This window comes from Rosa chinensis, chromosome 5 (genome assembly GCF_002994745.2).
Source record: "Rosa chinensis cultivar Old Blush chromosome 5, RchiOBHm-V2, whole genome shotgun sequence".
Classification (NCBI taxonomy): domain Eukaryota; kingdom Viridiplantae; phylum Streptophyta; class Magnoliopsida; order Rosales; family Rosaceae; genus Rosa; species Rosa chinensis.
Window position 1 is genome coordinate 31,226,061 of NC_037092.1, and position 12,488 is coordinate 31,238,548.

The 12,488-nt window shown below is 38.1% G+C and overlaps 1 protein-coding gene across 1 annotated transcript; it reads left to right on the forward strand.

Moving 5' to 3' along the window:
- Nucleotides 1-917: 917 nt before the first annotated feature.
- Nucleotides 918-3,319, forward strand: LOC112201882 (indole-3-acetic acid-amido synthetase GH3.6). The gene is made up of 3 exons (XM_024342808.2): nt 918-1,349; nt 1,449-2,380; nt 2,482-3,319. The coding sequence occupies exons 1-3, from the start codon at nt 1,048-1,050 to the stop codon at nt 3,069-3,071; spliced, it is 1,824 nt and encodes a 607-aa protein (XP_024198576.1). The 5' UTR covers nt 918-1,047; the 3' UTR covers nt 3,072-3,319.
- Nucleotides 3,320-12,488: the final 9,169 nt, after the last annotated feature.

Consider the following 12,488-nt stretch of genomic DNA (forward strand, 5'->3'; position numbering starts at 1 on the left):
GAGTTGACAAAGTTAACTACTTCTTGAAAAAAGAAAGAGGTCCAAATACCAATTTTGGAGGTATGAATAGAAGCTCCCAAAAAGTTATTTTAGCTAGCCACTTTAGAATTACGTCTGCATTAATGCTCTCTATTTTTCCTAGTTTTGAATTTATATTATTTTTTAAATGAATATTAAATAGTTTAAATGTATTAATAAATTACATAAAATAACTTAAAATAAATGTTTTAAATTATAGAGAGCCTCACCGCTCTCTATATTTAGGAGCGAGATAGTTAAAAGTTATAATAGAGAGCCACTTAGGAGTCTGGTGCATCTGCTAAAATAGATAAAAAAACTAAATGTGCTCTCCAAAATAGCTAAGGAGCCAAAATAGAGAGTCTGCTAAAGATGCTCTTAGGAGTCGGGTGCAGCTGTTAAAATATATAAAAAGCTAATCATGCTTTGCAAAATAGCTAAAGAGCTAGAATAGAAAAACATTGGATCAATATTTAGTAAAAAAAAAAAAAAATTAATAATAAGTGATAAATATAATCTAAATTTCGCTATCGCAGAATCGAAATTTTGTTAATGTGGAAGGCATGACACAACAATACCACTAGAAAGCAAACCTTCGATAACATATTTGGTTTGCTAGCCGTAAAATGACTCGAATGTTTGACCATTGAAGTTGCTCTCCGGTGAGATAATTTTGACCATGAATTTGAATGCATCGAAATTCCCTGTTTTTATGTGTCAAATAAGCATGTTCGGAAAAGAAAAACAAAATGATTCCAAGGCTGCATGTTGACTCTTTTGCCCTTCATTATACTGTGCTGTTTACTTTCTGATCCCCAATTCCCCATTGGCCTCTATCTGAAGCGAGGCCACCTCCATTTCTCGCTCTATATAAACTCCCATTCTCTCTTTCCTTTTCCCCCACACCAAAAACCATCACTTCTGTTTTCATAACCAACCATCTCCATCACTCTCTCTTCTCTCTCTCTATCTCACACACTTTCAAACCCATCTCTTTCTCTCTCTTTCGCTGTTTCAAGTACAAAAACCATGCCTGAAGCTCCAAAAAGCTCTCTGAAACAGAAGAACGAAGAGGCTCTCAAGTTCATCGAGAGTGTCACAGAAAACTCTGATGAGGTCCAGAAGCGTGTTCTGGGTGAAATCCTAGCTGCAAATGCTCATGTTGAGTATCTACAGCGACACGGCCTCAATGGTCACACTGACCGTGAGACTTTCAAGAAAATCATGCCTGTTATCACCTACGACAATATCCATCCTGACATCAACCGTATCGCAAATGGCGACACTTCCCAAATCCTCTGCTCAAAACCCATTTCGGAGTTTTTGACAAGGTTTGGACTTGGACCATAAAACTCTTGAGTTTTCTTCTTTGTTTTCGAAATCATCATCTTGTGAATTTTTAGCTAAATGGGTTTGTGTTTTTCTTGTAGCTCTGGGACATCTGGAGGGGAGAGGAAATTGATGCCAACAATTGAAGAAGAGCTGGAGAGGAGGTCACTGCTCTATAGCCTATTGATGCCTGTGATGAGCCAATATGTGCCTGAATTAGAAAAGGGCAAGGGAATGTACTTTTTGTTCATAAAATCTGAGGCCAAAACACCTGGGGGCCTTGTGGCTCGTCCAGTGCTCACTAGCTATTACAAAAGCTCTCATTTCAAGCAGAGGCCTTATGACCCTTACACAAACTACACCAGCCCAAATGAGACCATTCTCTGCCCTGACTCCTACCAAAGCATGTACTCCCAATTGCTCTGTGGCCTTTGCCAGAACAAAGAAGTCCTCCGAGTTGGCGCTGTTTTCGCCTCTGGATTTATCCGAGCCATTCGCTTTCTCGAGAAGCATTGGCCTATTCTATGCAAGGACATAGAATTCGGGACTCTTAACCCCCAAATCACCGACCCATCGGTCCGGGAATCGGTCTTGAAAATCCTCAAACCGGACCCGAAGCTAGCCTGTTTCATTGCCACCGAGTGTGGGAAGAAATCATGGCAAGGGATCATAACAAGGCTGTGGCCTAACACAAAGTATGTGGATGTTATAGTGACTGGCACTATGTCACAGTACATTCCTACTTTGGATTACTACAGCAATGGGCTTCCTCTGGTTTGCACCATGTATGCTTCCTCTGAGTGCTATTTTGGTGTCAATCTCAACCCAATGTGCAAACCCAGTGAGGTTTCTTACACCCTCATTCCCACTATGTGCTACTTCGAGTTCCTCCCTGTTAACAGAAACAATGGGGTCAACTCGGATTCGGTGTCTGTACCCGAATCGCTCAATGAGAAGGAGCAGCAACAGTTGGTGGATCTTGTTGATGTGAAGCTAGGACAAGAATATGAGCTTGTTGTCACAACCTATGCTGGTAATCAACTTGTCTCGGTACTTTCATCAAACAGTTTTATTTGTACTATTCTTCACTTTGCGTTTGTGCTTAAAATAATGTTGGTGCTATGTATATAACAGGGCTTTACCGCTACAGAGTTGGAGATGTGCTAAGAGTGGCAGGGTTCAAGAACAAGGCTCCGCAATTCAACTTCATCTGCAGGAAAAACGTGGTTCTAAGCATTGATTCAGACAAGACTGATGAGGTTGAGCTCCAAAACGCTGTGAAGTATGCTGTGACCCATTTGGTGCCATTTGATGCAACTGTGGCAGAGTACACTAGCTATGCTGACACTTTAACAGTTCCAGGCCACTATGTGCTTTTCTGGGAGCTTAGCCTAAATGGCTCAACTCCAATCCCACCCTCAGTGTTTGAGGACTGCTGCTTGGCCATTGAGGAGTCACTCAACAGTGTGTACCGCCAAGGCAGAGTCTCCGACAAATCAATCGGGCCGCTGGAGATCAAGATTGTTGAGGCTGGGACTTTTGACAAGCTCATGGACTATGCTATAAGCTTGGGAGCTTCCATTAACCAATACAAGACCCCAAGGTGTGTGAAGTTTGCACCCATTGTTGAGCTCTTGAACTCTAGGGTGGTCTCAAACTACTTCAGTCCCAAGTGCCCCAAATGGGCCCCTGGCCACAAGCAATGGTGCAATAACCATGATTGAAAATGAAGAGGAAAACTGGTTCAGAGGAAGAAGAACAATGACTGCAATTTGGACTCGTAATTGATCATTTTAGGGAAGAGTAACAAGTACCCATTTTAGGTTAACCTTATGTTTTATGTTCATCTACCACCACCTCTTTTTATTTTTAACTATGCCTGAGTAGACTTTTAAATTAGCACCACCATGTATAAAATCTAGTTCATGTTTCATGGAAGGAAGCTCCTTTTCATTTTCCTATTTGTTTAAAACTAGCTGCTGTTTCTTCATGGGATGTTGATTCTTATTTCCAGCCAGGTTTCCTGGCCACTGAAGTCTCATGGGCCTCCTATACAATTGTGAATAACGGCACTTAATTATAAGAGAGCGATAGCAGTCTCAGAAAGCCAGACACTTCTGAAGTAGTACTGCTCCAGGACTCCCTTCTTTTTCTTTCCATCACTTTCTCAAGAAAATGGCCACCCACTAATAGTGTATATAATTTAGCTACTGTACCACAAGATAAATAATCTTCCTCTTTCCAATGGCTTGGTCACAAGAAAGTTTAGAATGAGGCACACGTGTGTCATGTCTTGTTGTTTGTCTGAATTCTTCATTTTTGTATTACACTAAATATTTCCGTGTTAATAAAGGAAAACATACTCAAAATATCTTCATTTCTTCAATACTTGCATGTAATCAAACCCCTGCTCTTGCCACGTGACACGACTATTCTACTACAAATCGATTTATTGGTCAGACTCAAAGTGATAAAATAACATGACTACAAAAAATAAGTACTCAAATACCTTATGAAAATTTAATTTTTTAAATTGGGCACACTGTTGATAAACCCTAACATAGTCACCTCTAATTTTGGATTTTTGTGGTAGTGAAATCATAATGTATGTATATCACAGAAATTGCATGCCATACTTGTGGCAACATTAGTATTATATCAAATTTTATAAGGCCACCCATGAGTCATATATTTTCCGTTGTTTTCAAAGAGAAAACGACACCACAAATGTGACAGTTTTCAAGATTTGATAGTGTGTTTGATTGTATACAGAAATCTCTGGCGACTGGCGTGGTTGGAGATTGATATTATCCATGAGGAGTCCAAAAGACAACGACTGCTGCATTTGCTGGTACTGCTAGCTCAGAAAATTGGTCCCTGCTTTTGCCTGCTGTTGTCTTCTAACAAAAACAAAGCTGTTTTGATTTAGCCAGATTTTGCCGAGTCAGCTCTGGTACTACCCGGCCAGACGTATGGTCAAAAAAATGAAAGCTCCCAGTCGACAAACCCAGAAAAGAAAAGATGGAGACAAATTCAGACACATGATTTCAGGGTACGGTGGTGGTGGAGGAGATAAGGTGGTGCAGTGCCTTTGGCTTTTTTGCTTGTGTTTAATTATGAGCACCAGATTAAAGTGACCACCACAGTGTCCACTCCAATGCCACACAATGTAAATGTAGCCCATGCCAGTGAAGTTGGGAATGGATGGTAGTAAACCAAGTTGATTAACTCATGAGTTCAAATCCTCCTCCCAAGTTAAATTTTACGGAAAAACTTGTTAGTTAATGTGTCAATGATGTTTTTGCAGGTTTTACTATGGAAACTTTGTTGGTACGACTTAATGAAAAGATTACTAATTATTGTAAATTCTAGCAATGTCGCTGTCCTTCCCATCGTCTTCACCTATTACCTGTATCCGGCATTTTTATGCCGCACTAGCATGGAATGATATAAGTGCGTGGTGGTAGATAATCGTTGCAGATTATTGGCATAGTGGTAATCAAGTTGAGTTCATTGTACTGCTGATTTCTCTCTATAAAAGTTTTGTGCACTTCTTGTCATGAAGCTTCATTTTCAATATATTAATAAAGTGCATTTTTCCGTATTGACAGAGCGCACTGATTCACCACTGCACTTATTTTTTATTGATTTCTCATTTTTTCGGATCTAATTAGAACCGATGACTTACGCATATATATATATATATATATATATATGTATATTAACATTGTCAGGATATTTCAAAGACTTTCTTGTTTAAGTACGAAGCTGTCAATCAGTGTTCTCAAAAAAAAAAAAAAAAAAAAAAAAACTAGTCCATTGGTACATGTGAAAATTATGAAATGATCCAACTGCGCATTGCAATGCTGGTCACTTTGACAACTTCTCGTCTCTCAATGCTTATAATTTGATGATTCCTATTTTCATTCAGTTTAATTACCGTACGGTGGTAAAAATTGACAGATTCACCCAAGATGGTCAAAAAAATGTACAGTTCATCGTTGAATTTCAATCTCAAACGAAAAACTTGGCGAGTAAAGGAGACACAATTCAAGGACCAAGGTAGAGCGATGAGCAGAGAATACCTGCTCCTCCTTAAAGAGGAAGGGGACCATCTGCAAAATATTAATTAATACGTGGCAGTGAGGCAGCGTTGACCTGAAGTTCTGGTAAAACTATTCTGTTGCGGGGATTTGGGACCCACCTTGGTTGGGCCAATGAGAGCACAGCAACGCCACGTGAGATGTCGTTTTGAGTTTCGCTTTGTTTGGCCCCTACATGGAAGGAAAATAAAAAAGAAAAATCTGGAAGTTTTAGGTCTTTTTCGAAATTGATCGAGATGTCTAAGTGCAGCTGCGCACATGGCAATGTGTGTGTATAGGATTTGCACTAATTTCAAAAGTTTCAACCCTTTTCTGAACGAGCTGGTTTAAGATAAATCTTTACCTAAAACAGCATGCTAAGTAGATAACTTAAGGTAGCAATTGGTGATTTTTAATGTTGGGCAAAAATGATGTATCAAATTCGATGAACCCTCTCCTCTAACGTTGAGAGCGAACCATCTGCCGAATTATTAGATCTAGTTCCAACTGTAGTTTAAACAAACCCGTCAAATATCGTTCCCGAAAGCAACATCATTTTACCGAATTGACTAAATGTGATAGTAAAGTCAAATTTTGTTATTCTTCAAATAACCTTAATTGTAATCATCTAAATTTTATTTTAAAATTGATGATTGTCAATATTTTTTTATAGATAAGAGGTGGATCAATGTAAATTTTTTTATTTTATTACATGAAATTAAGATATAAAAATCTTGACTTCACCTGATCTAAACACCATTTCTAACACCCCTCACCACTCGAGCTATTCGATCAAATGTTTTGGTTAATTGAATCTAACTTCGAGTACTACAATTATCAAACGAACTTAAAAAAAAAAAAAAAAAAATTATGAACTATGAAAATTTTCAAGTAGCAATTGCTGTGTTCTTGTTTGGGAAGGAAAATACGTGTGCCCAGAAAACACGAATTCAACAATATCTCCTGTAGCACATGCAGCACTTACCCTTTTAAATAAGAACACTGAACACACTCATCACGTACATGAATATATACTATATCCATCTCTCTCTTATCTATCTTCTTCTTATTAGCTCATGAAGTCAAAAATGGAGTAAACTAGGGTTTCAATTAAAGCTGAGAAGAAGAAAGAAGAAGCCAAAGGTAGTCGACCCCTCCGAAACGACAAACAAGGGTGTAGCAACAAAACACCACACAACACCAGATTAGAATATCAATGATTGGGAGGAGGCTAGGGTATAAGCTTAATACTGAGATCTGCCCCCACAGGGTGGTCGTTCAAAGATCCGCCCCATGGCCACGTGAATTAATTCACGTGAAATGTCACTTATCCTCCGACGAAGGCGACGGCCCAACTTACAGGGGCGGTTGTGGAGGGCTGAGAGCTTCTCGATCACCCAAGTCCGCAGTCCCCCCCCACCACCCAAACAGCCCCATGCACTGTCACTTCACACGTGGGCTGTGGCCCTGAGGCCCCTCCACCCGCACGTGAGGGGTATTTGATTTGTTTTCGTGCCGGGCTCACTTGATGGGCCAGTCTGGCTCGGTTTGGGCCCAAGGATCGTCATCCACAGTATTGAAGAACAGTCTTCTTCTACTATGAAAGTGATTTGTTTTTGTTTTTTTGTTTTCCGTAGTTTAAAAAGAGTGTGGTTAGTGGGTTATAGCTAGTGTTTGTTTAGTGACTTTAGTCCGTGTTTATTTTATTCTCACGCTGCACATAATTGGTCACTAATCAGTTACTGATATCCAATTATGTGTGAAATGAGGCTCCTCCAATATTACGGTAAAAACAGAAAAGTTAGAAAATTGACTATAAAAAGAATATTAGATTTACAGTTGCGAGGGTAAAATCACGACCAAGGAAAAGAGTATACGAAGTGTGAGCACGTAAAATCACGACCAAGGAGAAGAGTATACGAAGTGTAAGCTAGTGCTCACACTCTTAAAAAATTTGAACGGATGAGTAACTGTAAAATATGTAAGATTTATGTTTATAAACACTATACAAGTTATCTACGTACGCATGAATGACTGATGCTAACATTTACTGTAAACAAAAATATTGATATTATTAATGGATGAGAAAACAACGCCCAATTTTGTATTTCTCCTGCTCATTAGATCAAGTCAAATCAGTCCGCGGCCTTCCTAGCATTATTGTATCTATAGCTCCTCTCAAATTCTTGAACAATCATGCAAGGGTTTCTCTCTTTTTCAAACTAAGAACAAATTAAAGCAGTCTTAGTTAATCATGCATCTACAATTAAACTACTAACTGTTTCTCATGTGGTCGAGTACTGCGCAGTTTCATTATATTATCCACCAGTACTAACTTTTTTAGTTGTTTGAGAAATGAATTCAACTAAGTGGTTGGGACTTGGAAGTCTTCCTAGCTAACACCCAGAATTGTTGAATTCAGCTACACAGTCCCCTTCTGCTTACATATGCATGCTGCTTACCCGTCTAGCAAGTTAGGTCAACACTATTCAAAATATAGAATTTGATTGAGTAATTAATTAAACTAAATGGGTGATAGAAGTTAGAATAGATAAGGAAAACTATAACACGCACAGCATAAATAAATATAACAGAAACCCCTTGGTTTCCATGACAAAGTGGATAAAGAACTACCTGATCGAATATATAAGAGGCTTCAGTCACTACTGTGGTTGGACCTTGGAAGAACAGGTTCATTAAACAAACAAAAACATTTGGTTTGAATGATCTTCCATCACTAATATATAATAACTTCAATTAATAATTGAGACATTCTGGCAAAACATAAGGGGAAGATTAACAAATTAATATATATAAATTAACATATTAGACTTGTGAATCATACCCCCTTTGAATATATATTTGAGGCATGGTTTGTTTAATTCTGCAAATTAAGTACTTCAACCACTAACTCATAACATAAACATACTGTACCTTTTCCTGATAACCTGTTATGTTCTTAATCAACGTCTTTTTGGGATTGTAGACCGAATTATTGTCGGGTTTAGAGTAAGAGCTAGATCGTATGTATGATCAACAACCATCAAAAGTAGGCTAATGGTTGTTGTTCACTTGTTCGTTAATGTCAGGTTGTGTTGGGATCGGATTAGATGTCAATGTCTTGAATTCCTGGCATGAGTGGCATCACACACTGCTTAAAAAACAACTACACTTGGTCTTCAAAGTTGGAATCCTTACGCAAGATGTAAACAAATTAACATTGGTCTTCAAAGTTGGAATCCTTACGCAAGATGTAAACAAATTAACAGATAATCAAGTCAAGATAGAACATTAATAGATTGCAGATAAGAGACAGTTGAACAAGTAGAAAATGGAGACTGACGATCGAAGTACTGAAGTTGATATATAACAAAATTAACCAATTCGATCAGCTAGGTACGTACTGCGCGGCTTTATGATTATACAATATCGATTATCAATATCATACAACTTTTCACTGACCATTAATTTGGCTGTCTAGCTAGCTAGCTGAAAATTAAGAACATACTGAAACAAATAGGAGGTTGGATCCTACCATCAAACACTTATAAAAACAACTAAATTACTCATCGCTCACGTAAAAAAATAATTGCAGATTAGAGACAGTTGAGCAAGCTAGACGATGGAGGCTGATAATCCATGCATGTACTGAATTGAAATTTACCATAACCAATTCAGCTAAGTACTGCTCGCGGCTTTACGGCTATATAATATCGATTAATATATATCTTCCAACTTTTGGTTGACAATTTTGGCTATCTAGGTAGCTAGAAATTAATAACATGCTGAAATTAACATGGAGGTTGCTTCCTTCTATCGAACACTTTTAAAAACAACTAAACTATGGCACTACCCATCTCTCACGCAAACGTACATTTTCCTCTTCAATGATAAATTATATCATGTACGTGATTCAAACAACCATGCATAAGCTTTGAAAAATTTATCAATAATGCAAATCAAAAGAAGACACGCACACTTGGCTACAGGCTACCGCCTGGTAGTTCAGAGAAAGATAGCTAGGTTTCAGCTTCCAGTGCTAACTGCTACCTCATTTTATAAATGAAAGAACGATGATTAATCTCTAGTATTAAATGGGGATGATTCTGATGTTTGAATAAATAATTCAAGTTTGTGTCCTGTTTCCGTTAGTGAATTTTGTCATTTTCTGTTATATTATCGAATTTAGTACCCATACTTGTTCCAATTATTATGAACAGATATAGAAAACACTTCCAAGTCTTAAAATTGTCACGATGTATCTATCTAAGTTGACTTTAATTATCTCGATCTTTAATTTGATTCACGATTACTCTGGTTAGAGCATTCAATTCAAAAATAAGTCATCTCTAGTGACTCTTAGGAAGTTAGGGATAGGTGAATGCATATGATCATGGACCTGAGAGGTGCCTACACGACTATGACACTAATTATGATCATATCTTCCAAACGTAGTCAAGATTCATCTTTTCTCATATAGATAATAGACAACTATAAAGGACTCTCAGACAAAATTTCCTTTAACACAAAAGTCTACAACCTTTTCCCTTATACAATTAAGGACACATCATATTTCCTTTTACCCTTTCACAATTTTTTACAGTATCAGCTATTATTTTTTGCTAAAAAGTCTTCACACAGTATCAGCCTAAGAACTAGCCTTCAACATGCCACAATTTCATCTAACGACTTCCTGTCTAAGCGGCTACTAACAGGGCAGAATCACTGCTGCCTTAGTATGATAAAGGGTTCAGGTTTTTAAACCGAAACATAACAACTGCTACTGCTACTTTCAAATGCAGAAATAACAAAATATTTTTGTGACAGAGTAATGGGCACAAGCTAAATTTATTTATTCAAACATAAATACAGATACAGAACCCAGAGCCTCACTCTTGGACAAACAGCTAGAAGCTGCTTAGCTACTCATAACTTGATTACAAATACTTACTTGGAATAAGATGCACACTTGCATCAAAAGACTTATAGAAAACCTACTACTGCTGCTACTATGACTTTCTTATTTCTTGAGAGAATCTGATTCTGCTCAATTTTTCTTTTCTAGAACTGATCTAGAAGTTTTTCGAATGCCTTCCTACAGAAGCTAAAGCTCCTTATATAGGGAGCGGAACTCAAATTGCAATTCAAAACAACAAAATGTACAGAACGACTCCGTGATTTCCTGCTTTCCTGAGTGCTCCTACTGGTGGAGGTCGGACGAGGAAAGCAGATTCCTTTAGGTGAAATGTTTTTCACATGTCTTTTTGAAAAGCAAAAAGCAACTTTTGGGAAAAGTCCAAAAAATCTTTCGGTACTTTCTACACCTGCTGATTCACATGTTCTCGTCTGTTTCTGAATTGTGACCAAGGACAAACGAGTCGTTGTCTGCCTGGGCCATACGAGCACTTGTTGCATTATCTTCGACATCTGTATCAACATACATCTTATAGTGGTTATCTGTTTCAAGCCTTTCAATCCAATGTAAGCATGCCAGTGTTGAGTCTATCTCCTTTCTTGTGAGAGATAGGAACATGTCACTGCTGACTACGTCAGAATGATCGTAAGCAGTGATGATAGTTTTTTCTCCTGCTGCCAGGAAGGTATTGTTGATATCTTCAGAGATGATCTTTTTGATATATTCCAGAGCCATGGCTTTCATCCATGGGATGCTTGAATTTGGCTGGCCATTGTATCCAACACAGGCAGGCTGAAGATATTTCCTTTGAATTATTCTCACATAATGATATGGAGAAATATACTCAACCTCACCATTTGCCTTCTGGATCCATTTTGGAGGAGTGGATCTGAACTTCAGACGAAGCATGCAGTCATTTTTTCTAATATTTTTTACTATGTTGATAATGATAGGGGCAAGCCTTTGAGATCATCATTTGTTTTAGTCCACAGATTATGGACAAAACCATTTTCAACAAGCCAAAGCTTGTGTTCTTGAGGATGTTCACTCTGAACATTGACTAAGTATCTTCCCACATATGGTCCTGCAATAATAAAGAGGGTTGGAGGAATACGATCCTCAGAATTATGACTTCCGATTAGACTATGGAATTCATGCCAATCTGATTCTTTGAGTGCTATGATAGAGACTCTAGCACTTTCTGAATCTTCTAGGAAGTGGATTTTTTCTTTTCGAACAGCACTCTACTGTAGTTCTTCAAACTGTGGTCTCGCATTTTCATAGAGTTCTTCAGCTAGTGCAAAGAGAGCTGGGAACATCAGACCACTGCTCCTTTCTTGAAAGGCAAATAAAAGGTTATCCATGATTGCCTTCTAGTGGTAAGCTACTCTCCTGCCAGTTCTGAACACAGGAGCATCAAAGGTTCTTAATTCATTATTAAAAACATTTATTACTCCAGTTGGAGTAGGTTTGCTTTTTGGCAAAGCAACAGCCGTCAACGGTCTTGATGAGCCTTTATCGTCTGCCGTTTGAGACAGGCTAGTCAATCCTTTACCCTGGGATTGATAAGTTGTGGCTAGTCCTTTTGGACCTAGCAAGAATCTTTTGAGGATTTTTTCTTTAGGATCCTCAGCAGGTTCATGTTCTTTCCCAGGTCTTCTGCTTCTGGGATTACGACATTCGTCGTCATCTTTTCGGCTGAACATCGCCATTTCTCTGGTTAAAGCGTCTGGAAGATAATTCTTATTTCCTGCAATTAATTCAACATTATAATCATATTGGTTAAGAAATAAAAGCCAGTTGGCTAATCTTCCTCTATCAGCAGCTTTATCAAGTTTAAAATTTTTGAAATTCTTTACTCTAGCACAATCGGTGCGGACAGTAAAGGGTTTTCCAAGAAAAGATGGAGAATTTAGGATTGTTTTCTTGACAGCCAAAATTTCTTTTTCCCCTGTGGGATAATTCAGTTCTGCAGGGCTGAACTTGCCACTACAAAATTTACATATTTTTTCAATGTTAGTTCCAAGCGTTTTTGCCAGAACAACACCGGATCAATAATTATCACTAGCATATGTTTGGAGGATAATCTCATAATTTTCCTCTGGTTGTTGAAGAGGAGGGAGGTTTTTGCAGAGATTTTTTAT

What these genes read in the sequence shown, in the direction of transcription:
- LOC112201882 (XM_024342808.2), top strand. Translation starts at nt 1,048, where the DNA reads ATGCCTGAAGCTCCAAAAAGCTCTCTGAAACAGAAGAACGAAGAGGCT. An exon ending in ATTTCGGAGTTTTTGACAAG is followed by an intron (nt 1,350 to 1,448) that starts GTTTGGACTTGG and finishes TTTTTCTTGTAG; the next exon opens with CTCTGGGACATCTGGAGGGG. An exon ending in TGTTGTCACAACCTATGCTG is followed by an intron (nt 2,381 to 2,481) that starts GTAATCAACTTG and finishes TGTATATAACAG; the next exon opens with GGCTTTACCGCTACAGAGTT.